General features: G+C 45.1%; 1 protein-coding gene across 2 annotated transcripts in view; it reads right to left on the bottom strand.

The window, feature by feature from the left end:
* Nucleotides 1-799: 799 nt before the first annotated feature.
* KCND2 (potassium voltage-gated channel subfamily D member 2) overlaps nt 800-27781 on the bottom strand; it is a 476827-nt gene continuing 449845 nt past the window's right edge. Inside the window, exons 2-6 of one of the 2 annotated variants that reach the window (XM_025464769.3) lie at nt 18745-18907; nt 9497-9592; nt 8489-8581; nt 5215-5462; nt 800-3486 (exon numbers count right to left, since the gene is read on the bottom strand). In XM_025464769.3, the coding sequence (XP_025320554.1) occupies nt 3309-3486; nt 5215-5462; nt 8489-8581; nt 9497-9592; nt 18745-18907 (778 nt within the window). In that variant the 3' untranslated portion in view covers nt 800-3308. Of the gene's footprint in view, nt 3487-4705; nt 5046-5214; nt 5463-8488; nt 8582-9496; nt 9593-18744; nt 18908-27781 lie in introns of those variants that run through there. The other variant, XM_025464772.3, reaches the window with a different exon arrangement.

The following is a 27781-nucleotide window of genomic DNA, read 5'->3' as shown; positions in this document are numbered from 1 at the left end:
TGATTTACTCTGTGTTTCTCCCTTTTCTAATAAGCTTTAAACTTTTCCTGGCTTTTTATTTCCTACTAAAGAGAAACCATCAAATGAACGTTTTTTTTTTTTTTTTTAAAGAATAAAAATCTAGGTATGTGTCTCAGAATAAATACATGTAAATGTACATATATACGCATATCTAGAGCTAGAAAAATAAACCATCTTGTTTCCCCAACTAGAAAAGAATCTTTGAGATTCTGACGGAGTTCTGACCAAAGTCCTCACCTCGGAGCTCGTTTGCTGGACGGGAAGTATATGAGGCTCACGCGCCAGCCTTACTCTCTCTGCCCACGCTGTCCAAGAGGCACGCGGCAGGTGGGGTTCCGGCTCATTGACCGGGTCTAGACACACTGCAGAGAGCATCCCACCTAAAAGTATTGCACATACAAAAACAACTGATTGTAACCATCCTACCTTTTTGGGGGGGGGGGCGGTGACCAACAAGACCTTGTTACTTGAATTAGGTAGTAGCTACAGAGTTGTAGGTACCAAGGTATCTCCAAAAAGGATCATCTGAAGCAGTGGGCACTCTTTTATCGTTAAACAGTATTAAACCATTCCTTTAAAACGTCTCCTCCTAAATCCCCTTTGTGGGCAGCAATCTACTGCCTCTACCGATTTAGACAAGATTTAAGTGTAACTGACAATCAACGGGTTCTTTGAGTTCCTACACGTTACAAGGTTCTCCCAAGTACGGGTGCGGCACGTCCTAGATCTTGGAAAGGAAGGAAGCCCAGGAAAAAAAGAGCAACGGTCAACCACGTGGTCCTGTTCAAGCATGCACATGTTTTATTTAAGTATTCTCCAAAGGTCTATTTTTTTTCCAGCATAATGCAGATATTATGCTATCCTTTGAAATAAGATATATGAATTTCAAACAAAATTGTCAAAAACAATGACCTCGGTTACTCCATATGGTACACAGAAATAATTACATTTCACTTACAATACAGATGCACTTAACACAGTCATCAATAGTCATTCACCACCAACACAGTATATTTTTTAAATCACCTAAAACACCAAAAAGTTTTTTTTTTAATTTTCCAAAAATCTAAAGAAATTAAGAGTTTGGGATAAATGAGAAGTCGAAAAGGAGGCAGAACTGTCAACTAAAATAGCCTAACTGCTTTTTTTTTTTTTAATGTAGTATTAAGAACATGAAAATAGAACTTTTCATTGGGAATCAGAAGACCTAAGTATTCCCGACTGCGGTTTCCTTAGTCTACTTTTTAAAAAGTTTTTCAACAAATGCCATCACAGAAGTTTCACTATATTTGCTCTAGAAGCATAAAGTGATAGGAGGCAGGTGTTAATATAATTGTTAATATTCACGCTCCAGGAAGATTAGTAACTTTTTAAAAGACGTACTAGAAATGAAGCCAGTTCTTCCCTAGAGATAGTAGAGCGGATCTTACTTTTATTCAGCGAATTATTTATTAAGATCTACCATGTGCACAGCACTGTTCTAGAAGCTATTCTAGAAATGGGAAGCAAGGATCTCTGGCTTTACTTGAAAATGGTTGGATTAATTCCTTTTTATGATAAATTATGATAAGCATTTTTAAAATCTTCTATAGTAGAGGGATAATTATTAATTCTTTCCGTGTACGGAGGCTAAACTTTATTTCTTACAGTGGTGGTTTGGAATGAACAAAACTTTTCATTCGACGTAAAACTTTTTTACACTGTCACGCGCAGACACGTCTGCTGATATATCTCAAAGGTGAAAAGCTGTAGAGACTTTTCACTTAAATGTACACAGAGATCGACGTTGCATCATCAAACTCCTGTCCTGATTTAGTGGAGAAAATCGCTCCTCGCAGGACACAGGAACCTGTCTCAGATACATTTGTGCCGCCTTCTCCACGGGTGTAGAAAGCGTGCTCTCGTCAAATACTGCTACGTAAAGCACTCTAGTTTATCTCTGCCTTCCAATTCACATTGGTTGTTCTCAAAGTGTATTCAAGATCTAAAGTAAAATAAATAATACATCAAGCGAAGTTCTGGGATTACGGATTTTGTGACATCAATCCCAGCCTACTCTTTGCCTGAAACCCATAGCGATACGTCCAGTGTCTGGGCTTTTTCCCTAACAGCAAAGAGGTTAGAGAGATCATTCACGGATGTCAACTCCTTTCTCCTAATTTTTGACAAGGGGATTGACGATAGCGATCTACTTACAAGGTAATATGCTGGGGACTACAAAAGTAGGAAAGTCATTTGAACTACAAAACGTCAGTCCGGTTGATGACGACAAACCCAATAGAAAGGCGCTATAGAAGTCCAAGAACAGATAATGCACCGTCACGGGGGGGTACAGTGGACCAGAGAATGTTACCGAAAGACATTTATGGCACAATAGTTTTGGATTAAAAAGTTCTCTAAAACCCGGCCACACCGCAGGTTTCTCTACGAGCGTGGCTCTTACTGTATCTATGAAGATCTGGAAGGTACAACAACAACAACAAAAAAAATCCTGATTCCTGATACAACAGGTGTACAATGAATTATTGCGGTTGTAACAGTATCTAGGTGCAAGGTCAAACGATAATTAATACTGAACTATCTGAACACGTTAGATTTACTAATGAGCATCCCCATGAGAAATACCGCAGCTCTAAAAGGAGTTTATTTGCACAGCCCACCATGGAACATGAACAATCAGCTTGTTGTAAGTGCACAGAAATTCCCCCTTTCTACAATTATAGTTTATCATGCCTATTCTGAAGACAACAGAAGGACACTGAAATCACTGCTCCAAAGAATTCTAGCATGCATTATGATGGTTTCCTTCAGTCAATACAAATGTGTCATAGGAGTTTCTTTTCTTTTTTTTTTAAATACGTAATAATCTTCATCATAGCCAATGTTCATGGTTTTAACAGGAAAAATTTTTATCAAAATGTTTTCCATATTTTTTTTTGTTTTGCATTCAACTGGAACATTATGTTCAAAGATTTGTTTTATTTATTTTTATTAAAAAAGAGTTCAGATCATAAGAAGCATCGATAGGCGGCATTTCATTGTGCTCATTCACAAAGTCAAAGGGTCACAGACTCTTCCTCTGCATGACAGGTCAAACTCTGCCCAGAAATGCCATTTGGTGGTTTCCTTTCCATCCTCAAGTTTGGAAGCTTTGTTTTTTTCACTTCACTGCCAACCTTCTCGCTTTGCTGTTCTCATCTGCAAAACGTGTATTGTTTCTTCTTCTTTCGCATGGGATTCTTTGCCCAGCCAGAGCTCCAGTTCTCTTAGACCTGATTCCAATTGTCTTACAAAGCAGACACTCTGACAATATTGCCTCCTGAGTACTCTGGAGACTCTGGCCTGTCGTCTCCTTCTGGGGTGGTCACTGGAGGTGTTGGGATGCTTATTATTGCTGTAGTCACATATGGTTGTTCACAGTTTAGTTTAACACATTCTTCCATCTTGGCGTTTAAACTGGACCGGCTGATGAGGAAGAGAGAGATTTTTTTAAAGGTAAGCTGTTAACGGAAACCCTGTTTTCCCTACCACCGAGGAATGTGTTTTCACGTTTGTCCGTCACGTTTTAAGTATCTCTAGAACAGTCACCGTGATTTTTTTTAAAACAACGAAGGACCAAGCCTAGTATATGTGGAGGTGAACGTCAGCCAGGTCACTGGCATTAAGTAAGTGTCTAGAAGGCACCTCGAGCTGGTTCCATCAAGTGTGTCTCAAAGTGTGTTCTACAAAAGTGCAAGGAAGAGACTTGGGTTGGTTTTGGAAAGTCTGGGTTGGGCAAAGTAAGATCGTTTTCAGACGGGACCCCTGAGAGCTTTGCGATGCTCACGGAAGGGATGTACCTCAACGACCCGAGAACGTGTCTCAGTTCTTTTGGCCACGGGGGTAAAGATGCCCTTAAAGCTCTCAACTTAGTGACAAGTAGTTCTAAGAACCCCGTCCCCCCTCCAAGTTAGCCATTACCAGAAATTCAAGATTTTCCCCCGTGGTATTCTCGCACGAGCTGTATACTCCATCTGGCTGGAGGGAAAAGGGGAGAGGAACAAGGAGGGTGCACGTAGGATGCTAATTACTCAAACCTAATTACCTTATTTTCATGGAAATCTCACTCAACATGTGTATGTCCTAAAATTTTCTTTCTGATCACTTCTCCGCCTTCTACTTAATTTTGGAACGGATGGAGAACAATGCGGAGGTAGAAAATGTGAGAGACGGAAATCTTCCATCATTCCAAAATTTAATATTCTGGTCCCAGAGACATCTGATTTATGTAAATCAACACAGCCCGAATTCAGAATCTCATCCAGCTTTTTCACAAAGATTGTTGAATGAGAACAAAGGAGCAGCCCTGGACTAATAGACTGTTAATATAAAAACACAGCTATTTAATTTGAAGGACAAAGCAAAATTATGTTGGCAGAAACTGGTCGTTCTTAATCAGTTGTATCGTTTAAATGGGTTACCTTTTATTACACATACATGTTTGTGGTAAAAACAAGTAACCAATAAAGAGAAGCAAAGGGAAATCCCAGTAGGAAAATTCCACTTAAATCGTCCACGAAGGAACCAGAGGTGAACAATTTTAGCATTTCACTTATATATTTTTTTTGTAACGGATTGATTTCTGTGTTCATTGTGGCCCCAAATATCTTTATGATCAAAATCATATGTTGACTCGAGACACTCATGTACACATGGTTTTATTTTTCACTCTTACATGGAAGGTGTCTGTGTAGGTGGCGCTGAGCACTTTCCAATGATGTCAGCATCAGTCTAATTCGTCTCTGCTAGTGGTGTTGCCTCGCTATCGTCTCAGGCTCTTTGGGGCTCCCGAGTAGAAAGGTATCTGCTCCCCTAAGCCAACGTGGTGGAGGTAGAGAGGCGGGAGCCGTGCTGTGTGCGTGCCTGGCCACCGCAGCTTCTTTCTACTCTTCATACTGTACACCTGCTACTTCCAAGCCTGGGATGGTCGCAGCAGGTCCACTTTCCTACTTGTTACCCTATTAGTTTCTGTCTCATTTTAAACCCTAGGAACCAGGATTTAGATGTCACGGTGCTTCTCAGGTGTATTTGTTTAAATAAATAAATAAATACATAAATAAATAAATAAATAAATACCCTTCGCCCCCCACCCACCGCCCCAAAGATTGCCCAGCACGCCCAGCAGCAGGGGGCCTGCAGGATCACCCTGGGTACCTGTTCGACAGCGGGGTCCTCTCCACGCATCTGATCTGGATCGTGCTGAGCTCTTGCACACTGCCTCGGTGGCTTCCTGACACGTTGGCATTTGGGATGCGGAAGGTTTTCTTGTGTCGTCGTGAACAGCAAGTGCTGGTGACTCCGTGTTGTGAAGACAGAGAGGGGCTGTGACTGGAAGGCCGGTTGCCAGGCGCCACTTCCATGCAGCTCTCCTCGAAGACCTGCTCATCCACAAACTCATGATTCTGCTCCGCGGTCACGAGGGCGAGAGAAGGGGGCACAGAAACACGTCATCACTTTAGGAAAGGCAACGGCTGGCTTTGCTTTTTTTTTTTTTTTTTTCTTTTTCTTTTTTCTTTTTGGCTTTGCTTTTTAAGACTCAAACGCGCTCCTACCCTGAGACCCCCGGGTGGCAACTGATGCCACGTCCCTAGAGACGGGAACCTGGCCGCCGGGCTCCGGGTTGGCCCTGCACACGGGCACCTGCAGGCTCACCGAGGGTCTCTCTAGGGACTACCTGTATCCTCAGATATCACTTGTTAGGGGCGCCCGGGGGGCTCAACGGGGGGCGGGGGGTGTCTCCTTGGGCCCAGGCCAAGGTCCCGGGATCGAGTTCCGCGTGGAGCTCCCTTCAGGGAGCCTGCTTCTCCCTCTGCATGGGTCTCTGCCTCTCTCTCTCTCTGGGTCTCTCATGAATAAATAAGTAACATCTTTTTTAAAAAAAAAAACAAGTAAAAAAAAGAAATATCACTTGTGAATTTAAACATCACTTCTGGAACGGAAGAAACAAAGAGAAAAAAAAAACCCTCTTGAAAACGCTGTAAGACAGCGGTCACGGCGAATGTGTAAGTTCACACCGACTTTTCTTTTTTGAACAGATTGGAATTATGGAAAAGACACAATTCTGATAGGATGCCTCATATTAGACGGCCTGTTGGATGTCAGCAAATATTTTCACGTGGGATTGAAAACATTTTTTAATCAGAAAGGGAGATCTTGGAGATACTTTCTATTTCTTGCGATGCTCCTCTAAAACTCCCAGCGTACGGACAAGTGACTTGTTAGGTAAGTCGGTAAAATACTGCCAAACGGGCCACTCTGTGACCCAGAAGGGGACAGCCTGCCCTCTGAGCTCCTTCCTTACCCGGTGACGCGTCCCCGGCTGCACGCATCGCCTCCGCCCGGATGCAGAGCGGCCCTAGCCACGGGGCGCACAGTGATGGGCATCACTCACACACCACAATTTAGAAAAACCACAGCGCAAATTTTGCTTTTTTAGAGTACTTAATGCAGAATCACTTCCTAACATGCCTATGTAAGAATTTCGCTTCCGAGCTATAAGGGAAAACATCTGGGTCTGAACGGCCGGGGGAATGACTTCGATGAGTATTTTCTTCTTGTCTTTGTGTAGGTGGGAATGATCCTGTACCGGGAGGCTCCGCTCATGCCAGGTTCCGCAGAACCATCTCTCATCCTAAAATATTAGTGAAACAATCGAAGCAACTCAGTGGCCAACAGCAAATAGATTGTTTTCGTTACCCATTTTGTCATTTCTTTGCTGAGACAAGCGTGTTGAAGTGAATGAATCTCAGGACTCCACTGTTTAAGGTCCAGAGAATAATATGACCGGATAGGACAGGATTTCATGAAGAAATGAATTTCAGTATCAAATTTTCTGGGGAAAAGCAGAGCTCATGAGGGATGTGCAGTCTGTTTTCTTCCTTCACCGTGCGCATCCCACACACGTGCTACAAGCACCCAATGCGTGAGGTCCTACGTTGTCACCTCGGTGACGGAAGTGAGGTCAAGTCCTCTGGCTGCTGGTTATTGTTGTGGGCAGCTTTATTTGAATGATATGAATCGGTGTTAGTTTTTTTATTTTATTTATTTAAGAGGTAAAACGGTAAAAATAGAAGTTAAGATAGTGAAAAATGAAAAGAGAAAAATCCTGGAAATAAATAGATCTATTAATGTCACCATTTACCTTTCAAAGAGTTATCCTCAGCTACAGACCTTCTCCTGTAAGTTATGGATCTTTAGTTACAAATGCAAATACCATCCGGTAACTACCGTGTTTTAAGCCCTCAAATAATTCCCCATTTATAAAGAGACAGGGATCGGGAGTCTCCACAGGCCTCCTGGGTCTCGCCAGTCCCTAGACTTCCTCTGCCTCCCACTGGGTCTGCCTAGGCCCTGCCTTCCGATGGCCCCCGCGCTCTCTGGGCTCCTCTGGGGCCACCTGCGGCCTGCCTCTGCGGCCTGCGTCACCTTGGGGCCCTCTCCCTTCCTTGCCTAGCCAGCTCCTGGTCGTCCCCGCAGGTGTGCATGCAAGTACCCCGGGAAGCCTCGCTGCCCTGTCCCGTCAAGGCTCCTCCGGCTTTGCACCCCTCACTGTGGCCCCGATTTCCCTTTGGCAGGTGCTGACGCTCCTCCAGGAACCCCGGGTTTGTCCCCGCTGCGGAGGCGGGATGGGGGCCACCCAGGCTGCGCCCCGCCGGCCACCACGCGGGAGGCGAGCGATGTGAATTCGTCGAATGACCGTCCGGGGACCCGGGCCAGCGTCCGGCCGGTGCCCGAGGTGCGAGGACAGGTGCGGGCATCTGGGGAGCCGGGGAGCAGACCCGAGGGGGCAGTTTCCATCAGCTCTGTGCTCACAGACCGTGACCCCCCGACAAGCCAGCGAGGGAAGGGGTGCGGAGCTTCCTAGCAGACCCCCTCCGCGCCAAGGGGCCGCCCCGGATTAAAGGTGTCATTGCCCTACGGGGACACACAGTTTTTTGTTACCTTTCTTGTTCATTACAACCTGTTAATGAAAGACACGCTTCTACCTGGTTACTCTCCACTTTTTCCTGCTCCGGCTATCGGAATGGCCCTTACCTCGATGTCAGGATCGCCTGAACGACACTGTTTTTTGATTAATCAGCATTCCAATAATCAGGGAGAAAATGGTATTTTATAGGGCCTGCAGTCGGCCGTCGGGAAGCAGCTTTCCACCTGCGGTAAACCGGCATTTCAGACTAAAGATAACCACGAAAGACGCACACACTTTAAATAACTCTCCGAAATACTTTCCAAGTTGAAATGTCACTATAGTCTTTCAAAGCCATTTCAAATATTGTGGGTTGGGGTTTTTTCTTTTTTTTTTTCTTCATCTTTTATGTATTTTCCAGTACCGTAGAGAGTGAACTCATCCTTGGAAGCACGGAGTCTGCACAAAGGCGACCGGGGTTCGTGTCCCAGCACAGGGCGGCCGGTCGCGCCTTTTCCTTACCGTGGTTTTCTCCAGGCAGTGAAGCAGGTGGTGGTGCTGGGTTTCAAAGCTGGAGCCGGATTTGCTAACAAAGGCCTGCTCTTCCTCGGAGGACTGTCAACACACAGAAGACAGAAGCGCTTCCTATTTTATTTGCAAACAATGAGAACCTCAGCCACACATTTCCCCCGGGAGAGCTAGCCTATCTCCTGAGATTCAATGGCAGCATTTTAATTTCTTTTTTTAACTAAAAAGGGACAAATGCGCAGTTGCTTGTCATTTCGGTAACGAGCGTGTACGTGTGAGCCGAATTAGCGCTGCGGTCTTTGTCCACCTGCCTCCCTGAATTGCAAATCGGAATCGTCTTACTCACCTGCCACCTACCTTGGGAAGCCTGCGAGCCCTTCTCTGTGGCTGGTGAAGCGGGATCCAGGCCCTCAGGACCCGCTCGCCTACAGCGAAGCTATTCTGATGGCCAGAGGCCTGGGGCCCGTGGACCCCGGAGGGCGCTCCCCCCATCAGGAGCCAGACGAGCCCTCCTGACCGCACTCAGAGGAATTTTAAGGAAATAAGTCGTTTTGAAACAAAAATGGGTATTCGAGCCGAGGCTTCCTGACCTTCCCCTTGTGCACATAAGCCAGCAAAGCAGGTCACCAGCCGAGGTGCTGATTCTCGGGCGACACGGGGTCAGCAGCCCCGGGGCAGGACCCAGGGGTCGCTGCTGGCTAACAGTATTCTTTGTAAATACGGTGTAAACATTTTAAGCTCTTCTTAAGCAGCTATTTGAATGAATCCAGAGGCAAAACAGCCCTAAAATGAGTAACCAAGTTCTCCCTTTAAATTAAAAAATAATTGGAAATTTTGTTAAAAAAAAAAAAATGTCCCCAGCCAGAGGGGGCATTTACAGAGGGCGCTTGGGTGGCTGGAGGAGCCAGCTTCCGAGTACCCCCAGGCCATGGAAGGCCGGACACGAGCAAATCCCCATCACGCGAGGAAAGTGGCCACGAGCAAGTGACACGCGGCCCGTACCTGCAGCTGGTTGGTGAGTAAGCCGTTGCGCTTGCTCTGCATGTAGGCGTTGGCGCTCCCGCTCTTGGCCGCCCGGATCCTGGCCAGCCTGGCTTTCTAGAAGCCGGAAGAGAAAGAAGTGGCGGGTTAATAGCCAGGAGCTGTTTCCTTACCACAGTCAGCGCGCCCTGGGGTCACACGCACGTGGGCACCCTGGGCGGTGAGGCCCGGCGAGCTGTCCCCGCGCGGGGCTGAGAATGACACCTGCACGCTTCGTTCCCTGCACTTCTCCAGGGCCACGCAGTCCCCCCGGCCGCTGGGTCACCCCCTCCACTCGGGGCCCTGAGTCTCCAAGGTAAGATCAGGTTCTCGCATTGTTGTCTCCGTCCCTCGCGTTCGGAGAAAAATGCCAGTATTGCTTCACTTATGTTCCCACTTACCCCAGGCGGAGTAGCTCAACGAGGTGAAGACATTGCAAAGCAGCTTCCAACTCACCTTCATCTACACTCGCCCCCTTTTAAAAATAGCAAACACGTTCCAGGAACCAACCGCCTGCCCGCCCGCCTGCCGTCCTTGCTTCCCTCCTTTTTGCCTTCTTGCCTTTTTAAAGGTTTTTTTCTAAAAAAAAAAAAAAACAAAACAAAACCCTGCACTCTCAACTATTAAACATTTTCTTGCGATTATTTTGTTAAATCCGGCAATGTTGACCTCGTGCCGAGTAACATGGAGTCTCAAGAAAAAATAAAAATCCCTAATCCACCCATCTTTTCTACTGACACTGGTCCACACTAGAGCACACTTATCTGATTTCTGTTTCTCTCCTGAATTTGTTGAAACGAGAGCACAGTGAGCCACTCCAAGGAGATTTATGACATTACTTTTTAATTTTAAAATATTCATGCATAGAGAGTGTTCTTCGATTTAGAGGGCTTTGGGGTGGTTCCTTCAAGTGTTCACACTTACAGAGAGATCACCAAAGCGATATTGCTGGGCAAACTGACTGCTTAGCCAGATTTCTGATATTCCGCTCTCCTTTGGAACTGCTGTTGTATCTGGAATGAGCCATGGAACGAGTCTGGTTTTCACCTCCTGGAGGACACTATTTGGGTGAATGTGCTGTTTGCACGATGTGTATCTAGCAAGCGTATACAGGAAAGCGACTGGAACGGCGTGGTGCAGTTCCTATAGAACGACTCCCTAAAGATCCCTTCTTTTTCCTTTCTAAACAACCCAGATAAATCCTATCTGTGGTCTCCAGCCCCGGGATGTTCTTTTTAATAAAAAAATCTAAAAATCATCTAGATTTTTTTTAATGGAAAATGAATATACACATATGACCAAAAATTCTATTCATACAAAAGTGCATCAAAAATAAGTAAGTCTCTCTGGACCTTGGAGCTGCCCTATTTTTATGCTTCAGAGGAACCACTGGTCATATTTCTAAAGAATCTTGCCAGAAATTTTCTAGGCATATAAATTAAGAGTGTGTGTGTGTGTAATTACATATACATGTGTATATTGACGTGTGATCACATCAATACGTCATACATCAATATACACATATTTTTACTCATTTGGGACAATATGCCTCCCACTCCTTTGCACTCAGCTGTTCTCATTTAACAGATCGGAACTCCCTCCGTATCTACATATATAGATCCACCTCATTCTTCATAAATACCTAATAGGCCAATGAATAAAGCATCGCTTACGCAGCCAGCCGGCTACCACTAATTTTTAAGGCACCTTTTGCTGCTACAAGCAATGGTGCCTGCCTTGGACATCAGGACGAACTTATCTGCAAGACAGATTTCCAGAAGGAGAACTATTCCTAGATCAAAGGGTGCACGTTGGATAGGTTTTACCAGACTTCCCTCCAAGGCTGTACCAAGATGCCCTTTCACGCCCAGGGTCTGAGGGTAGCACTGGGACGCTGAAGCTCTCAAAATAGCATTGAGATATCATCCGGCTTCAACTCCACCCCTTCTCCCTTCCTCTGTGAATTTACTCTTCCTGTTTGCTGATTCCAGGTTAAAATAATACTTTGTACGAAGATCATATTCATAAATGATGGGAAAAAAATAGACAAATGTCACTCTTGGTTGGCGGTATACTGTTTAGATCGCTCAAAGTACTGAGACAATGCTAGAGAATGAGGTTGGGAGGTAGGAAATTTTTAACTTCAAAAGCTGTGCTGCGCAGCCAGGATTTCAGGACTTGATAAAACAATGGGACGTGACAAGCACTTTTGGAAATGACTTTGAATTGATGTAATAATTCAGAAATAAGTAACCTAAGTATATGTTTGGTTTCCAGAAAAGGATTATTGCTGAAATTTGAGTCCTAACGTCTCATTGGTCTCCTGAAACACTTAATGCCTTTTCTGGTCTCACTCCGATCCCACCCTACCCCTTCCTCCCACCCTCCCTCTCTCCATTCCCCCCTTCTTTCCTTTCTTCCATCTCCCCTCCTTCCTTCCCTCCCGCCTTCCTTCCTCCTTTCCTTCCTCTGTCAACTACTGCACGTAGTCACATGGTTTTTGTCACGGTTACTAGCCTCACCTGTGTCATTCTCCAAGCACTTAGCAGCTGTATCAGAAAACATTATTTTTTTTTCCATAAATGAGACACTTATTTACATTAACCAAAACCACTGTCCAGCAAAGGAAAATGACATGTCTTTCCCACTGTGGAAAGCCTACATGTGGTGGCAACCAGTACAAGAGAAGTGGCTCTACGCTTCAGGGAAAAAGAAGCAGTTGTTTTAGACACAGAATAGCCATTTTGCTAAGCCAAGTACTATGATTAGAAAAAAAACCTCCCATCTCAATTTCAATCACGACTTTTCTTTCATTTTACAACGATATCCTATGAGTTAATTGGTTTAATTGGTCTTGTGGAGCGCCACACCAAATGTCTGTTGGATAGTGCTAGCTTTTATGACCTGTGATTACATCTTTGCTTTCAGTAGGTAATTGAGGAAATTTCTTTTACAAAGATATTTTAGAAAAATCACTTTACTTCTGACCCAGTCAGTATGACAATCTTGGCAACGGTGGCCGTGCAAATGGGAGGTCAAACAAAAACCATCCACCGGTAAGAGGAAGTGTATTCCTTGCGGCCCCCACCCTCAGTTTTGTAGGAAATACGACTTCTTGGCATGGCCAAGTACCAGCAAATATTATGGAATGAGAATAAAGCTTCAGTAAATACTTAAGCCTATTTGGAAAAGAGGAGGCTTCCAAATTTTTAATTAGACAAAAAAAAGGTTTATATTGTCTTTGTAAAAAAAAAAAAAAAAGAAAGAGCTTTGAAGTTATTTTTGATAGTCTTTATCTGTCTTGAGAAACACCGATGGTGTTGGAAAAAATAAATTGTCCCATAAGCACACTTCCCCCGTGCATCTCAATTCTTCATAAATTCAGCTTTCTTCTTAATTCTCTAAATTAAGACAAATTTCAATCCTCAGCAGGATTTCTCAAAGTTGGGTTCCAAGGAACTAGTAAGTGTTATGGGTAGAATCCAAACCAACCAAATGAAACCAACGACGGGTTCTGTGGTCAAGAAAAGTTTGGGAAATGCTGAGAGGTTAAAAGGGTTTCTTTGCCGTTGGATTCCTTACCATATATTGTAGATGTTCATTGTGAAGACAAAAGGGGGGATACAAGTATATAATTTTTTCTCATACTCATCTGACCAGAACCCTTTTACTGTGGAGTAGTCGGAGGCCCAGTATGCAGTGGTTTCAACACGCAGATTGTCTTTTAATTGCACCAAGTGACATTACATAAACTTTACAATGTATCCTCTGGAACAGAGGCCGGGGACCCAGTTGGAGAAAGATATACAGGATAAGCCAAAAACCATTGAGACGGCAATGTTCTTAAATGCCATTGATCTTCTAAATGAGGTCTGAGGTAGATTGTGGGAAGTTACTGGACCACGTTACTGGCAAATCACAAAATGTTTTCAATACTTTTGAAGAACAAGGGCATCCTAGGCAGCTTTAAAAGTGAGGCATCGAAGGCCTTCCTCCTTTGCAGTGTGAGGCAATTCCTCACTCCTCAAACATCAGCCCACATGCAGCATATGCCATTTATTCTGGAAATCCTTCCTTCGACTTGTTACCTTCACTTAAAGTTTAGTAAAATGTCTCATGTCGGGGTAGCACATTAAGCTTTATCAGCTTTTACAAATTTAAGGAATTTATTGGCATCTTTCCATTGGTTAAGGTAAATATTCCCCTAGAAATGAGACAAGTTAGTGCCAAATACTAATAAAGAGAGAGGGGGGCGGGTGGGGGGAAGTCAGTGGGAGATAGTCTAGGATTCCCAGCCAGCTCTGGAGTTTGATGAATCGTGGTGATGGCAGGGCTGGGTAGAGATGGTGCCGGCATTGGGGTCAGTGGAAGGGACACCAGACCCGTGGCCCCAAGAGTAGTGAAAGTTCTCTAAGTAGGAAGAGGTAAGAACGGAAAGAAGATACAGGCAGGTACTAGAGATGAGAATCGTGCTTCCCAATATTGTTTCCAACTGGTTCTAGGAATATCCATCCTACGCCGGGGATGGAGGACATTGTCAAGGTGAACGACACCTCATTGTTTATTCTTTCACTTCCTACCCAAGTGTCAAGAGCCTATCGTATGCCCGGCACTGAACTCAGAACAGCAGAGAAGGAGAATACAGTGTGATACACGGTAACAGAGCGTGCATGATATTGTGGGGGAAGAGAGGATGGAGCAATTAATGGCGTCCACATCCGTTAGGAACATTTTCACTAAGTGGGTGATATGGGAGCTGAGTACCGCACCCTGAGCGGGGTGGGTACATTAGGTGGTGTGGGGATGGAACGGAGACTTAAGGGCAGAAGTAGTTAATTCCATAAGGGCTGAAACAGAGTGGATTTCAAGAAGTATGAAACCTCCAGATTCTTACGTGTGTTGGTGATGGGGCTTCTTAAACTACAGACCAAAAAATCTGGTTATCCATAGAGGCCTGGCGTAGGGCCTGAGTGATAGGTTTTAATATTGGCTAATAATCTAAGAGAGATCATACTCAGGCTTTAGCAGGGTGTTATTTATTTTAATTATTCTAGAATGCTATAGAAATAATCCAATTTGATCATCAATGAATGTCCTAGACAAATGGCTCTAGAGTATGGTTCTCAGGCCAGCGGTATCGCTCCTCTCACTTGGGAACTCATTAGAAATGCAGATTTGCAGACTGTAATCCCACGAGACGGAATCAAATGCTTCGGGGGTGGGTCTAACCATCTGTGTTTTAACAAGCTCTTTAGATGATTCCAATGTGTCTGAAGTTTGAGAATCACCAAAGCACGATCAATGAGCACCGGTAACTTCTTTCTGTATCAATGTCAGCATCTTTACGCGACAAGTAAAACATTTACTTCCATTGCACATTGGCTGTACATCGGCCCATTGATTCAAAACTTCTCACTGCATTTAGAATTATCTATAGGAAAATCCCTAAAGATACACGGCTTTAACGATGACAGAATTTTCTCCTCTTGGACTTTAATCAATAAGTGTATAAGCATAAGCAAGTCATCTGTAAAATGGAAATAATAACACTTCTTTTGCAAATTGATTGTGAAAATATAAATAACAGATATAAAGCACCTGGGATATACTAGAAAATCTAGAGAGAGTTGTTTTTGCTATTAGCCTATTAAATTTTATAATTACTATTACTATTATACATGATAATTACTTACAAGTTAGTCTTGTAGATCGACCGGTGTGATTTGTATTGAAGCAGGGTAGGTTCCAAATGTCATTGCATCAACGTGGCTTTATTTTAACAAACACCTTCTACTCCATAAATACTTTTTGAATAACCGAGTGATTAAATAAATCTATTAAAATAGAATTACCTGTGGTGAGAGTGAAGGAGAGATGTCACAGTTCGTCTAGACTCACCCACGGGTTAGTGTTTGGTCAAGAAATGATCAAGGATTGCTAGAAACGGGTAAATGATGCAATCCTTTTAAGAGTGGGGAGAGGGAGTGAAAGTAGAAAGGATCCTTGCTGAGGGGAGAACCTAGAAGAAGGAAAGTATCCCTAAGTGCCCAGGGGAATGTTCTCAAACTTGTATATATTTCATGCTCTCGCTTGAGCTTGGAGTTGAAGATGGGACCAAACACCAAAAAATATGATCTGAAAAACAGTTTGTAATACTTCTTATTTTTAGCCTGACTCTTATTTTTACTGAATGGAATGTTTGCTTGACTGAATTAACTGGCTATTTTTTCATGACTGATATTTGTCAAATCATCTGGTTCCAGATAAACCCAAACTCCCTTAACCACACACTTTTAAGGAACGTTTATTCCGTTTCTTTTTTTGAATCTTCTGGGAAGGAAAATAGGAAATATTCCTTACTTACTTCCATACGCATTATTCTTTCATAGATAACTCTGGTCGGTTTATTGATCACAGACTCTTTACTGGACATATCACATTAGGTTATTATATTTGGCTTGATTAATTTCTCTAGCAGCCACACAAAATTCACCACACTACGGCAGAAACTTAGAAGAGAGGAAATATTTTAAAGATACCGAAAATCATTCCTAAAGCACGCTTTTCAATTTAGTGTACTTAAAAAATACTTATTCGTTTATTTTTTGCATTCTGAATTTATTTATGCAAAAAGGCTTCTAAATTATTCTAAGATTTTCCTTACTGATTCGCTTGTTGCAGATGACAAAGTCTGAAGAAAATGCAGATATTTTGGGGTTCGGCCTTTTTGAAAATCAGATTTATTCTTCCTACAGTTTCCATATGGGTGGGGCTTTTGTTTTTGTTTTTGCATTGAGAAAATGAATCACAGGTAGCTCTTATATCAAAGAAGGCATTTCTAGAATGGAGATGGATGGGTCCTGGGGAACTAGGCTTTTTGTAGGATTTTTGTTATTTTGAACAGTGTACACGTAAGCCCAGGAGAAATATTGTAACGTGCGGGCAGAGACACAGTCGTGTGCACGGAAGTCGCTGGTGAGGCGGCCAACTGTGGCTAAAATTTCTCCCTTTCTACTTGCCAAATGTGTGCCCTACATGAGACTACACCTGGTCAGAGGGTGCCTTTGTCTAACCTCTGTTTATCGAATTATCAGTTTCATAGATTCATATTAACCGGACTATCCTACTCTCTACAATAACTAGTTAAAGGGTAGGTACCTGTCCAAAAATGGGGGATTCTCTGAAGCTACAAAAGACACGGCTGACAAAGTGGTTCTTTGCAAACGGATCTGTGCTGGTGGACACGACCGTGTTCTCAGGACAATATGCTCTGTGACTATACTGATTAGCTTAAACTTTCCCAAGAGTTACCTTATGAGATTTTTATACCCTACTAAAAGACTAACATTGTTCAAAAGCTTACTTAAAAGCCTGTTCCAGAATTACCTACAAAGCCAGTTATAAACGGCACCCAAACCTCTCATGATATTTTATAGTCATACTACAGGATTGGGCATCCACAGTCATGGTTATGAATAGTTTTTGGAAATTAACTAAAATAAAATTATCCATAAAGGACCATGAGACGGTGTCCACGAGGAGTACTGGGGATCCAGCACCACAGTCCTGAGGAAACTATAAAAGAGATTTACAGGGATCCCTGGGTGGCGCAGTGGTTTAGCGCCTGCCTTTGGCCCAGGGCGCGATCTTGGAGACCCGGGATCGAGTCCCACGTCGGGCTCCCTGCAGGGAGCCCGCTTCTCCCTCTGCCTGTGTCTCTGCCTCTCTCTCTCTCTCCGTGTGACTATCACAAATAAATAAAAAATTAAAAAAAAAAGAGATTTACAAAATTATTTCTAAGAAGCAAGGGCCCTGACTCTAAAGGTGACTATTTTGACAAAATCGAGGAAGGGAAGTGTACTGACATTTAGTTTTTCTGAGAAGCAGTCTCCTATAGTGTTTGAGGGTATGAACCTGGGAGCCTCGTGGGCTTGGATTGAATGGTGGTTCTTAAATTTATGGAGTATGTGCCCCTAGAACTTCTCAACTTCTGGATACCTTAGGATCCTCATTTGAAAAATAAGAATAATTATGACGACTCACTCCCAGACCCATGAAGACAACATGAATCATTTTTCAAAGACACCAAACCAGTACCTGGGACATAGTAAACCAGCAATAAATGTTACCTATCGTTAGCATTATATTGATTTCTATACATGTGCGTATGTTCTTCACCTCCCTGTGAGGTAGGTATGTCTTCCCCTTGTACAGTGGTGTATGCATCCTGCTTCCTTGTAGAGGGATTAATACCTGGCACGAAGTGCAGAGAATCAGTCAACTGCTGGGCCAGGAATAAAACTCCGCTACCAATGATCAGATTTCTCCTACTTCCTGGGTCAACTATTGAAAATATCTGAGACGTATCTTAGTTCCTTTTAATAGTCCTTGTCTACTGGAACCAGCTTGACCCCTGACGGATCGAGAGACTAAATGAATCGGGTCTAGAAATCTGACTCTGATAAAATTTGCCAGGAGTCTATCTTTGATTTTACTACCATCATTAGCGCTGTTTACTCCATGATTCCTTCTCTCTGCTCCGATTGCACAGTAGGATTATATTTCCCAGCCCACTTTGAAGTCACACATGGCTGTGTGCTTACTTTGGCTAGCGCGGTACAAGTGGAAGGGGGCCTGGCCTACTTCCCGGAGGAGGTTTTAGGACTCATTGTGATTCATCATGTCCTGCTACCCCTGCTTCAGTGATTGCAGAGGCACCTCGTCAAGATGGGAGTCCCCACGGCCGTCCCAGTCGTGGACCTGCAGCATGACTGAGAAATATTCCTTCTTGTTTTAAGACACTGAGATATTAAGGTTCTTTCTTTCTTTCTTTCTTTCTTTCTTTCTTTCTTTCTTTCTTTCTTTCTTTCTTTCTTTCTTTCTTTCTTTCTTTCTTTCCTTTCCTTTTCTTTCTTCCTCCCTCCCTCCCTCCCTCCCTCCCTCCCTCCCTCCCTCCCTCCCTTCCTTCCTTCCTTCCTTCCTTCCTTCCCTCCTTCCTTTTTCTTTCTTCCCTCCCTCCCTCCCTTCCTCCCTTCCTTCCTCCCCCCCCCTTTTTTTTTTAACTGTAGTATAACCCCTGGATTTGAAGAACCGATTAGTATAACCTAGCATGTGCTGACTGATGCAACTACCGATGCCATCTGGAACACCGAATAGCCTGTAAAGGATTTTCAAGCTCACTCTAAAAAGTGGGAGATGCTAAATCATGGTTGCAAGAGCTGAATACACACCTTCTGTGCCCTCCGTTTGTCTGCTCGTTGATTTTGGTGGTAGATTCGACTGAAGTTAGATACAATCACCGGAACCGGCAGAGCAATGACCAAGACCCCGCTCAGCGAACAGATGGAGCCAAAAATCTTCCCCGCTATGGTTTTTGGTACCATGTCACCATACCTGGGTTAGAGGGGAAAACAAAACAAAACAAAACACATAGTTGTAAGTCACGGAATGTGGTTTCTGCCTGCTGCAAGTAGCTTTCTCCCTTAACTCAAATGAATGGGACCAGGCGATCTACTTCATGACAACAATAGACATGGGTTAAGACTGTAATAAAGCAGAAATCATTAAAATTGCCTCTCACTCTTGCAGGAATTGATTCTAACATTTAGAGATCTCTTGACTGGAAAATATGTCAAGCCACATGACGTAATGATAGTTCTTCCATGTGTCCTTCAAATAATATGACAAAGTTCTTTATATTTATTTATAGCCCGTACTTCCAAGCTGAATTTTGTAATCTAGATAACATCCTTTCCCACTTAATTCTTTCAGCATTAGATTGGTTATGAAATTCAAGTAGAAAAAGTGGTATGGCGCATTCCTTTTATCAGATGTAATCACTTAAAAAACAAACTTTCCAAGGTCTCATTAACCTTCGCTTGTTAAATCCAATGGCCATCTCTCCCTGATGATCTTATTCCGTCTCTCATTTGTATTTAATTAGTTTTCTCTCTCTCTGGAACACTTGCTGTTGGCTTCAGTGTTGGAAAATTCCCCTTGTGGTCCTCCTACCTCATTGGCTGCTTCTCCATCTTCTTTTCTGGCTTCTCCCCTCTTTTCTGATTACTAGACCTTGGGGTGCCCCAGGTCGCAGACTCTCACTGTCTCCATTGAAACCCTTTCCTACATGATTTCAGCCAGTCTCCCAGCTGGCGGTCACCTATATGCTGCTGATACCTCAATTTATATTGACAGCCCTGATGTCTATATTGGAAATCAGACTTATATCTTCAGTGGTCTGGTCTGCTTGGTCCTACCCCTGGATTTTGAAGAACTGATTAAGAGCCAACTAAGACAAATTAGCCAAATAGGAACTCTTATTTCTGCCATCCCCAAGTCTGTTCCTCCCACGGTCTATCACGTCCGATTGTACAGAACTGCAAACCACCCAGGTGCTCACACCAAAATCAAAAGAGTTTCCCCCAATCCTCAGTCCCTGCGTCTCGTTTCTGAGCCAGTCCCATTATCATTGACCCAACCAAATTATATCCTGTTCAGGTCTCTTTCCTCAACCTCCATTTTACCACAACAACCCAACTTGTCAGCATCCCCTGCCTGAGCTGTGGGTAGACACAGCTTCTCACCTTCTTACCTCCTTATAGCTTCTTACCTCTTTCATATTCACCCCCTTACAATTCATGCCAACACGGCAGCCAAGTTGTGGTTTTTGTTTTTATTTTATTTTATTTTATTATTATTTTATTTTATTTTATTATTTTATTTTTTATACATTTATTTTTTATTGGTGTTCAATTTGCCAACATATAGAATAACACCCAGTGCTCATCCCATCAAGTGCCCCCCTCAGTGCCCGTTACCCTGTCACCCCCACCCCCCGCCCTCCTCCTCTTCCACCACCCCTAGTTCGTTTCCCAGAGTTAGGAGTCTCTCATGGTCTGTCTCCCTTTCTGATATTTCCCACTCATTTTTTCGCCTTTCCCCTTTATTCCCTGTCACTATTTTTTATATTCCCCAAATGAATGAGACCATATAATGTTTGTCCTTCTCCGATTGACTTAGTTCACTCAGCATCGTACCCTCCAGGTCCATCCACATCGAAGCGGTTTTAGAATGGAGATCGCACTGCTACTACTTTGCTTAAACCTTCTAATAGGCCTGGAGCTAAAATAAATCCAAAGTGCCCACTTTCATCTCCGAGGGCCCGTCTTGTTTAATTACTGCCTGTATTTCACGCCCCCTCCCACCCAGGGCGCTGTCCTCCGGCCACACTGGCCACCTGGCTTCCTGCCCACATGTGCGGCCACCAGATTGTCATTGCGCAGGTTGAGACTTAAATGTGTCCATTCTGTAAGTACTTTCCTGGCCACCTTAACCGTATTGATCTTCTCTCCCCTGATTCTCTGTAACATTTCCCCTTTGCGTGAACTCACAGTACTAGGAACACATGATATTTTATGATTAGCAGATTTATTTTTTGACTACCCACCTGCCCTGCTGGCATCAGAATATAACCCTGACTGAGCAGGATCTGCTCCAACTAGCGTCTCACCAGCACACAGCAGGCTCCTACTAAAGAGGAGTTGGAGAATCCGTTCTCCCTACCACACCGATACAGAGATCTTCTAGGATCCACTTTTGGGGAGGGGGAAAGAAGGTCTTTTGATCACATGACTGCAGAAGTGACCCAGCTATGCCTATGGAGCCCCAGCTACTCCATGCTCAGTTTGGGGCTCGCTGGGGGGGGGGCTCCCCACTCTGAGAGGAGCTCAGGGGTTGGAATCCAGACTCCGGGAGGTTTAGGAGGACTTGGCGTTGCATGATATCTTGAAGGGTGGCCTAGGAAATGATCACTCTGAATAACGCTGTTTTGTAGGAAAACATTTGTGTGTCAGTACGGAAAGGCAAGTTGTGGAGGGACAGGCCCGGGAAAGGCAAGAGCGACAGCAGGCCCCACTGACTGGCACATGTGGCGACCCGGGTCCAGGCTCTGGGCCTTGCTTCGAAGGCTCAGTTGTTCACTCCTGTCAGTGTTGGCGGGGGTCAGCAGTTGAGCTAATTCCCTGCAAGTAAAATTCCCACAAGATTCTGGCATCGGGACGACAGGATTAATTTATAGTAAAACCAACAAACAAAAGAAAACATTAGAAAAAAACCCAGGAATTGGAATGCCGTGTCCAGATGAAACAGGGTCCGTCAGGGAGGTTAAATCATAATCTGAGGTTTATGTTAGTAAGGAAACAGCCACACATCAAAGAATTTATAAGGTGGACCAAAAAGTCTTGGGGACTTTCTTACTATAGGATCTGTCCACGGATTGGAGGACGGACCCCGTGGACCATGCCGTGTGCCCGCGAGCCAGTCCGGCCGCCGCGGCTCACGCTGTGCCCAGCCACATCTTATAGGCCTCTTTTCACTCATGATGCAGAAGGTCCTGGAAAAGTCTAAAACTCACACACGTACGAGCTGCTTTTCCAGAAAGCGATTTGATTTTAATGTCTACCCGTCAGGATCCAGAAAGTGTTTCCCAAAGGGGGGAAAATAAATAAAACCCAACTATATTTGTGCTGGCCAGAATAGATGAGCCCTGGGTCCGTGCAACTCAAATAAACTTTGTGGGATATAAATACGTAAAATAAAACAAATGAGATAGAGGAATGAATCCAGAATACTTTCCTGCCCCCGTCTCTCTCAGAGATTTTTAAAAATTATTATTTATCTGCTACTTTTGGTATCGGGGGCCCGTTGCATCACACTAGCGGCCGCGGCCTGCGCTCTTGGAGTTGAGTGAAAATTGAGGGTGAGACTGTGCGGCTGGGACCCAGAGCTCAGGGGGGCTGAGGGGGCAGGTGCCGCAGGGTGGGGGGCAGCAGCTGCTCAGAAAGCCGCCCCTAAAAGAAGCCTCCGGGGGCTGTGAGCCAGCGGGTGAAGCAGGCTGTGCTGGGAGGCCGCTCGCTGGGGCATCAGCGCTGCCCCTTTCTGCATGTGGACAGCGGGCAGGTGGGCATCGCGGGGCAGGCGGGCATCGCCGGCGGACGGGGGACCTGCTGCTTGTTGCTCAGGGGGCGGAAACCGGGAAAGCGGACTTTCTTGTTCCTTTGGTGACAAAAGGGCACAAAGGAAGGAGATGCGCCAGCTTGCGGAAGGGCAGAAGTTGGCAGTTCTAGAAGGTTCCTAAGGGATGTGTGGAGAGGGGGCCGGACCCAGGGCTGCGGGGGCCGGGGCGGGGGGGGCAGAGGCTGCCACTGGGTGCCCAGGATGCTCCGTGGGCGCCTCAGGGGACCCCGGGGACACGCCCCCGCCTGTACCCACTGCTCCTTGGGGTCCGCCCTCCCCCCTGCCCTCCACCCCTCTGCTCTGTGGCGTCTCCGCCCCCTCCCCCTGCCCCTTGGAGTCCCCCGCCCCCTCCCCCCTGCCCCTTGGGGGCCCCCTGCCCCCCGCTCCTTGGGGTCCCCCCACCCCCTGCTCCGTGGGGTCCCCTGCCCCGTCTCCCCTGCCCCTTGGGGTCCTCCGCCCCCTCCCCCTGCCCCTTGGGGTCCCCCTGCCCCCCGCTCCTTGGGGCCCCCCCACCCTCTGCTCCGTGGAGTCCCCCGCCCCCCTCCCCCCTGCCCCTTGGGGGCCCCACCCCTTGCGCCTTGGGGTCCCCCTCCCCCTGCTCCGTGGGGTCCCCCCGCTCCCTCCCCCCTGCTCCTTGGGGTCCCCCTCCCCCCTGCTCCGTGGGGTCCCCCGCCCCCTGCCCCTTGGGGTCCCCGCCCCCTTGCACCCCTCCCCTGGGGGCACCCTGGGGGTTTGCAGCAGGAGGCGGCGCCCGGCGCGGCGGGTGTGCCCGGGGCAGGGGTCGCGGCCGAGGCCCACCCACCCGCTGTCTACACCGCGCGGACTGTGCCTCCCGGGCTGCGGGCTGCTCCGGGTCGTGCTGCTTTTATTCCAAGTGAAAGACGCGCCTCATCTCTCCTGCCTCCCGGTCCTTAAATTGACGCTAAGCCCGGGGCACATACTCTAGTCTCTGTTTTCTTCAGGATGTCGCATTATGTCCCCAGTCTTTAAAAAGCGGTTCCCAGGGGCCCCCTTGGGCCCAGGCCGTGACCCCGGGTCCCGGGATCGAGTCCCGCGTCGGGAACCCCAGGGATCCTGCTCCTCCCTCTGCCTGGGCCTCTCCTGAATAAATACATAAAATCTTCCTAAAAAGCCCCCCCAAACCCCAAAATCCATTTCCCCAAAAGATTGACCCAGAAACATTATATAGATGTGGCTTTGTTTTGAGAGATATTTTTTTCTTTATTTAAAGAAAATTTGTTAAAAGATTATAAGGACTTGTACCATCTACTAGGATCAATACTGAATTTCTGAAAGATAGGAGGAAGCAGGAGGAAGGCCAGCAGGACAGAGCATCCCTCTCCAGAAGCAGGCCCACCTGGACGGTGCTGTGGGCAGGAAGCCCCCCCCCCCCCCCACTGCTTCTCACCTTTCTCACTTTGGCCCATGTTCACCTGAGAAATCAGTCCCGTTTCTTTCTGCAGTTTTTTTTTTTTTTTTCCACCCTGGACATCTGCCAAACCTTACGTTTATTGCCTCTTTCCCTCCTCCTGTCAGTTAAAAAGGTACGACGTGGAGGTATCATTCACATAAGAGATATTAATCCTAAATTTGCACATACTGCCCAAAACACTTGGCTAAAATGACATCTTTCGCCACATGTTAAAGGTCATATTGAACGGAAGATCAATTCCCCAGAAGAAATTCAATGATTGGTTCTTGAAGATTTTGATCTCAAATGTCAACCCAAAGCTTCTGCAAAGTACTTAAATGGTGGCATGGCCCGAGTGACAGAAAACTGGCTAAATCTGGTTAATTCAGACAAACAAGTAGAATGCTTAAATCATCCATCCACCTCTCCATCTTAGTTTATCGAGTAATATGAAAATAGTTTAGAAAGTATGTGCGATTTTTAGACACAATACAATGTAAACCAAGTTTTATTAACATCCACTCCATTTTCCCCTTTTTCCCCAAAAACCAAAATGCCTAAAGTGCAGTTGTCTTCAGGTCTCACACGGAGAAATATTTCCTGGAATTTTCTTATGCAGTGTTCAAACACAATACTGTTAGCTTCCTAGTCCTATTCATATCATTTCTATTTTTTTTCTTCTTTTTTATTTGAAGAGTATAAATGTAGCCTCGTTTTATAAAGGAGAGATGTTATATAAGCAAACCTCCCCAGCTAAGGGATGACTTTTCATCTGTGAAACTATTTCCCATGGATACTCAGAAAGAAAACAAAGCCATGTATTTTATAAACACTCCTGGAAGGTGGAAAAGATCTTCATATGGCAGGAAGGAAAGGCTGATTTAAATATAAACAGTGCCTACTGTAGCTCAAGCTCTCGCTCTCCCTTTTTTCCTCTTCTCAGTGAAAACGTCTTAAATTGCTACGTATAAGGAATCGAGTGGAGGGATCCCATGCAGCTGCGTGGAACTCCGGGAGCATCCTGTCCATTGCACAGGGCAGGTGCTGGTTCAATAAGCCCGGCACAGTAGGTTAAAACACACACACACACACCCCAAAACCCTGCGCCTTCACATGGTACATTAATCTGTATTTGGGAACAGAAGTATTTGAAAAAAAACGTAAGTAAATGGCTATGATGTGTCTGAACGCGTCTCCCCCCAGATTCTTACCCTGAAATCCTAATGCTTAATAGGAGGTGGAGGCTTTGGGAGGCGATTCGGTCAGGAGAGCAGAGCGCTCAGGAACGGGACTGGTGCTCTTATAAAAGGAGATCCTACAGGAGATCCTACAGGCCCTTCCCCAGGTGGGTTCACGGCCCGCAGGGCAGCGTATGGCCCGGGAAGAGACCCTCACCGAACCTGTTGGTAACGTGACCCTGAACGTCTCAGCCTCCAGGACGGTGAGAAATACACTTTTTAAATATATATAAACTACCGAGGCTGTGGTAGCTTGTTATAGCAGCCTGACTGGACTGAGACAGTATCCTTAAAAAATTAAATGAAAGTGGAATGTGCAAGAATAACCTGGTAAAAGCTATTAACTGATGCACGTGTGTGTGTGTGTGTGTGTGTGTGTGTGTATTTGAATCACTGATTTTGTGCTTGAATTTTCTCCTAGACACACCTACTGGCCAGAGAGGTCTGCAAAATCCTTTCTTCTGACCCGAAGGCTGGGTCACCCCTCAGCTCATGAGTCTACCCCGTAGGGTCTCAGGAGCTAGTCATTCATGGATTTTCTGCTATCGGTTTGGCGTTCTGGAAGGATCACAGCTTGATGGCTGATTGTTATAGTAGCTGCAACGCTAACAAACAGCAAATGACTTTTTCTTTTTTTAAGTGCTGCTCTGAAACACCTGCTCGTGGCTCACACCTTGTTTGCCAGAGGGGCCCTCGGATTACTTCAACAGTAGGAAGATTTCTCTTTGACATTTTAAAATCAATGTTTGCCTAAAAAGCTGCTTTGATTTTCCTTCTGCCTCTCTGGCCTGTAGGATTAATCCTACACGATCCTAGCTGTGTGGAAAGCTTGAGAATTTTTTTGGGGGGATTATCTCACATGTATAGTTATTTAAAGTATTCTGTGTTCTCTCTTGTTTTGTTAAGTCTAAGCCAAACTGTTAGCTACTCTTCTTTTAAAAGTGTATGCTTCCTTTTCCCTTTTTCTACTCTTCTCAACTTCAATGATTTTAGCATCTGCTAGAAGAAAGGAGCGGCCAGAGGATGTCCCACCTGAGTTGGAGGATCTTAACCAGGAACCGACGGGTTCTTAAGGAATTCATGGATAAAATTCAAGTGGGTCAGAGAATCCCATGATAGCGCGTCTTCCTAGGCATTTTCCTAAACGTTTTCGGAGCTTTTATTAAATTATAAAAAGGTTTCGGTTCAACTAATGTCAAACGCTTTGGCTTGCGTAGGTAAGGGTATGTCAATCAACGTCACCTGTTGTTGATAGAGATGTTTGAACACACACAGCACAACGCAGACGCTGTAAACATCACCATCATTTTACAACTGCAGAAATCCCAAATACCCACTAGGGGGCATAAAAACCTAAATGAAACTTTGGAAACCAACCAGGATCTTTTTTGGGTTTTGTAAGCTGAGAGAAAAGTATTTCCAGTAAGTCGCCTGTACCAACTCCTTATCTTTGCCCACACACATCCAATATTTAGGATATATTTTGGGCATCTTATTTCTCTGGAAATAGTCGAACAGGACAAAACCTCACCCATTTCATAGATTATCTATTTTCATGGTGTTTCCAGAAAGGATGCAAAATAATTCTGACAGCATTTTCTATTTCTTTCAGAGAGATGAGGTACATTTGTGTAACAGGAGATATCACTAAAGCATAGTTTTGAACAAGAAGCCCTTTAGCCAAGACCCTTCGTGTGAAAATTAAGGGAAATGAACGAACGGACGGGGTTTGCATCTAGAGAAGTGGAAAACTGAGGAAAGGGCCAAAATGCTTTTAGCACATCGGCTCCCATTTCTACGCCAACCTCTCAACATTAGAGTTGAGTCTGGCTTCCTTACTGTCTGCCTCCAGCTTGTGCCTTTTTCTAAAACAAATTCTTTTCTGACTCATGTTTCTTCTCTTGTTTTTTTTTTTTTTTTTTTTTTGGTTGTTGTTTTGTGCCTATTATATGATCCGATGAGGTTTTACAGGTTATAAATGCAACATACGACTAGGAGACTAGGACCTAATATCCTAATGAAGTGCTTTTTTTTTTTTTCTAAGTGAGTCTCATCAGTGAAAGGCTTTATACTCTCCTTTAAAAAGAGTGTTTTCTTATTTTCAAAGTATGCTAATCAGGGCCTACATTTGCGACATTTACTTCCTCTTCATTTTCACTAAAGTTTTAAAAATGCAGGAACAATTGGTTATTGTGAGGCGCAGCATTATAAAAACCCTGGGAGCTGACTGTCCCAGCTGTAGGACCACCGGAAGTGCTTTCTCCCGCTTTGGGTTTTTGAGTCTTTGCTGCCTGGAGCGATCCTTTCACCCTTACATAGCTTAGCGTCTGCTCCTGTCATCCTCCCGCATAAAAGCCTTCGTTGTTGCTCTATCACCTGCAGGAAAAAGCTCCAGCTCCTTAGCATGACACACACGGCTCTTCACGCCTTGGCCATCTCCTCCTCCTCTGCTCACCCAGCACACCCCACCCCGTGTTCCAATGAGAACAAACCACTTCCAGTTGCTGCAGTGTGTTATGTCCTCCCATTCCTCCATGCCTTTGTATAGACTGTCCTTTCTAGAATATCCCTCTCGGCATACATCCTCTGGGTGGCCTCCCAAGG

This window comes from Canis lupus, chromosome 14, assembly GCF_003254725.2.
Source record: "Canis lupus dingo isolate Sandy chromosome 14, ASM325472v2, whole genome shotgun sequence".
NCBI lineage: Eukaryota > Metazoa > Chordata > Mammalia > Carnivora > Canidae > Canis > Canis lupus.
This window is presented reverse-complemented; position numbering and strand designations above follow the sequence as displayed.